The 2,654-nt window shown below is 27.5% G+C and overlaps 1 protein-coding gene across 1 annotated transcript; it reads right to left on the reverse strand.

The window, feature by feature from the left end:
* Positions 1–1,369: 1,369 nt before the first annotated feature.
* Positions 1,370–2,011, reverse strand: LOC111679702 (icarapin-like; the record flags this gene model as incomplete). Its single annotated transcript, XM_046948245.1, has 2 exons — positions 1,370–1,793; positions 1,859–2,011. Coding segments are annotated over 2 exons (429 nt in total), but the record flags the coding sequence as incomplete, so codon positions are not given.
* Between the last annotated feature and the right edge of the window lie 643 nt (positions 2,012–2,654).

Below are 2,654 nucleotides of genomic sequence, written 5' to 3' on the forward strand. Positions count from 1 at the left end.
TAGACTATAGACTAGACTATAGACTAGACTATAGACTAGACTATAGACTAGACTATAGACTAGACTATAGACTAGACTATAGACTAGACTAGAGTATAGACTAGACTACACTATGGACTTGACTATTAAAAAGATTGTAGAAAATACTATAAACGGTACTGTAGACTATGCTATACACTAACCAACTACCTATCTAACTAACTCACTAATTACCTACCTTTCTACCTACCTAACTAACTAAATAACTAACTTACTATCTAACTACCTACCTAAATAACTAATTTGTATTTTGATTATTGCGTCTATATGTTTAATTATATATTTATATTCATATTTGGATTATTGCGTACTTAACTTATTTATGTCTAAGGGGAAGTTTTGTATGGAAGGTCATGTACAGATATTTCTCATTTTTATTACCAGACTTACCTTACACTTAAAGAAGATCATAGAATAATCATAGAAATTAATAAGGACCGACAGTGAATTTTTCTTAATGGGGTATGACTTACATTTCTGAACAAAATGTGTCAAAATATCCTTTAGATATGACAACATAGCAAAATTAACACTTGTTTTATGACATACATAAGTTTAAATGATGGGTATTTATGATTCGTTATAACTTATTTGTAACAAAATATTATTTAAACATTTCCGTAAGAATTGTAATTGTGTACTTACATTAATGTAGTGACACCTAACTGTTGACATAATATTTACATATTTACAAAATTGTTAAAATTTCACCAACAAATGTTTACAATTTCTTTTGAAATATATCACAAAATTAATCGAATTGATTGAATATTTGCCAAACTAGTGTTAGTATGTAGTTTATGAAAGCTTAATATTAATAAAAAGTAATTATGATAAATTTGTTTATCAATTAAGCCAATTAAAGCAAATTTGCAAAAAAATAAAATTTATACAAAAATTCTATATGTACAATTATAAAAGTTGTTTGTTTTTTTTTTTAAAGAAAATTTTTTTATTTATTTAATTATAAATTTTTTTATTATTATTTGATTATAAGTATTATACAATATACATATGTGTTAAATCATTTATATTTTTATATATTTATTTATAATATATAGATTAAGGAGTAAGTATATAAAGATACATATATGTAGGTAAGTAAATAATAGTAAAATAATATAATATTAAATAGTTAATAGAGCAGAATAAAAGCATATTTATAGTTAAGAATTTAATAAATTTTTATATTTTTTTATTATTATAAAAATTCTTGAGCTACAAACAAACCAAAAAAAAAGAATCCATACCAAAAATTTCGTTCATTTATTTAACAAAATGTATTTGCCATTCCAGTTTTATTTATTATACAAAGAAAACCAAAACATAATTAAATTATTAATAGTATATTTTTTTGCAAACAAATAATTAAAAAATAATAATAATAATAAAACAATATACAGCTTAAAGCGTTTTTTAGTTAAGGAAAAATATTTAGAAATTTACATATAAAAAAAGAAACAGTAAAACAAAACAAATTAATATTTTACCTCTGGATCATCAATATTGCCCTGAATTTCATTATCTAAGGGTTTCTTTGACAAAGGTTCACGTTTCTCTTCCGATTCATTTGATTCGGCATTGGGATTTTTAGCGGTGGGTCCTTGGGTTACAGGTTTAATGTCTTTATTTTCGGTTTCTTCAACGGTTTCGCCATCTTCTAAGGGGCGTATGTTAACCACACGTACCTTGAAGACACTATTTTCATCACCATAAACGGTTTCGTTCACCTCCACTTTATGACCATCGACCACCTAGTTAATTTACATTTTTAATTTTTTTTTCTCTATATTTTGTTTAAATCTTATTTACAACCTACCTTTACTGTCGAAGTGCTGTTAGCCTTTTTGGGATCGATGGTGGGGAAACCTATTTCACTGGAATTATCTTCATCACTGTCAGCACCAGCTCTACTGAATAAACCAGCTGGGAATAAGCGTGCACTAAAGCGACGGAAAATATCTGTAATTAAATATTAAAAGTGTTCTGTATTTAAAATTAAATTTTTTTAATATCTTTTATTTGTTTTAATTTGTATTTGTCTCATTCGCTGAGAACGTAAACATCTGCTAAGTGTGTTGCAAATATTTTCTCATTTGTTTTCTATGTCTTATGTTATATGATAAGTGCAACAGATTAAGGCACAACATAATACTAGTTAAATGTTTTACGATAAATTAAATGTTGTTTTTAATAAGAAGTTAAATAAAAAGAGCTTATCGAAAAGTATTGATATAGAAGAAAAGCATTTTAAGTTGCTTTTCAACAACATGTTCTTAGACAAATCAGAAAATGAAGTACCTTTGGGTGACATAAGAATATTGGTAGGAAGTCGTCATGAGAGAGTTGGTGTGAAGGCTCATAAGGGACTTTTGCCAGAGCCAGATCATCGTAAGAGGGGGAAATTTAATATAATCCTGCACTACCAAGTTTTTGTTTAACTATTGCTGAGTGCTACTCAAAACTCGCTATGTTTTTTAGTGAGATCGAGGCAGCTGTGGCATTAATCTGAAAGTCTTTTCGGTAGGATTCTACATACTGAAGTTCCCACCCCCGGAGGCATGTTACCTTGGTGAAGTCTCCACCTTGGAAATAGAGGGGTTTTCCAATACCTC

The sequence above is a fragment of the Lucilia cuprina genome, chromosome 2 (genome assembly GCF_022045245.1).
Source record: "Lucilia cuprina isolate Lc7/37 chromosome 2, ASM2204524v1, whole genome shotgun sequence".
NCBI classification, from domain to species: Eukaryota; Metazoa; Arthropoda; class Insecta; order Diptera; family Calliphoridae; genus Lucilia; species Lucilia cuprina.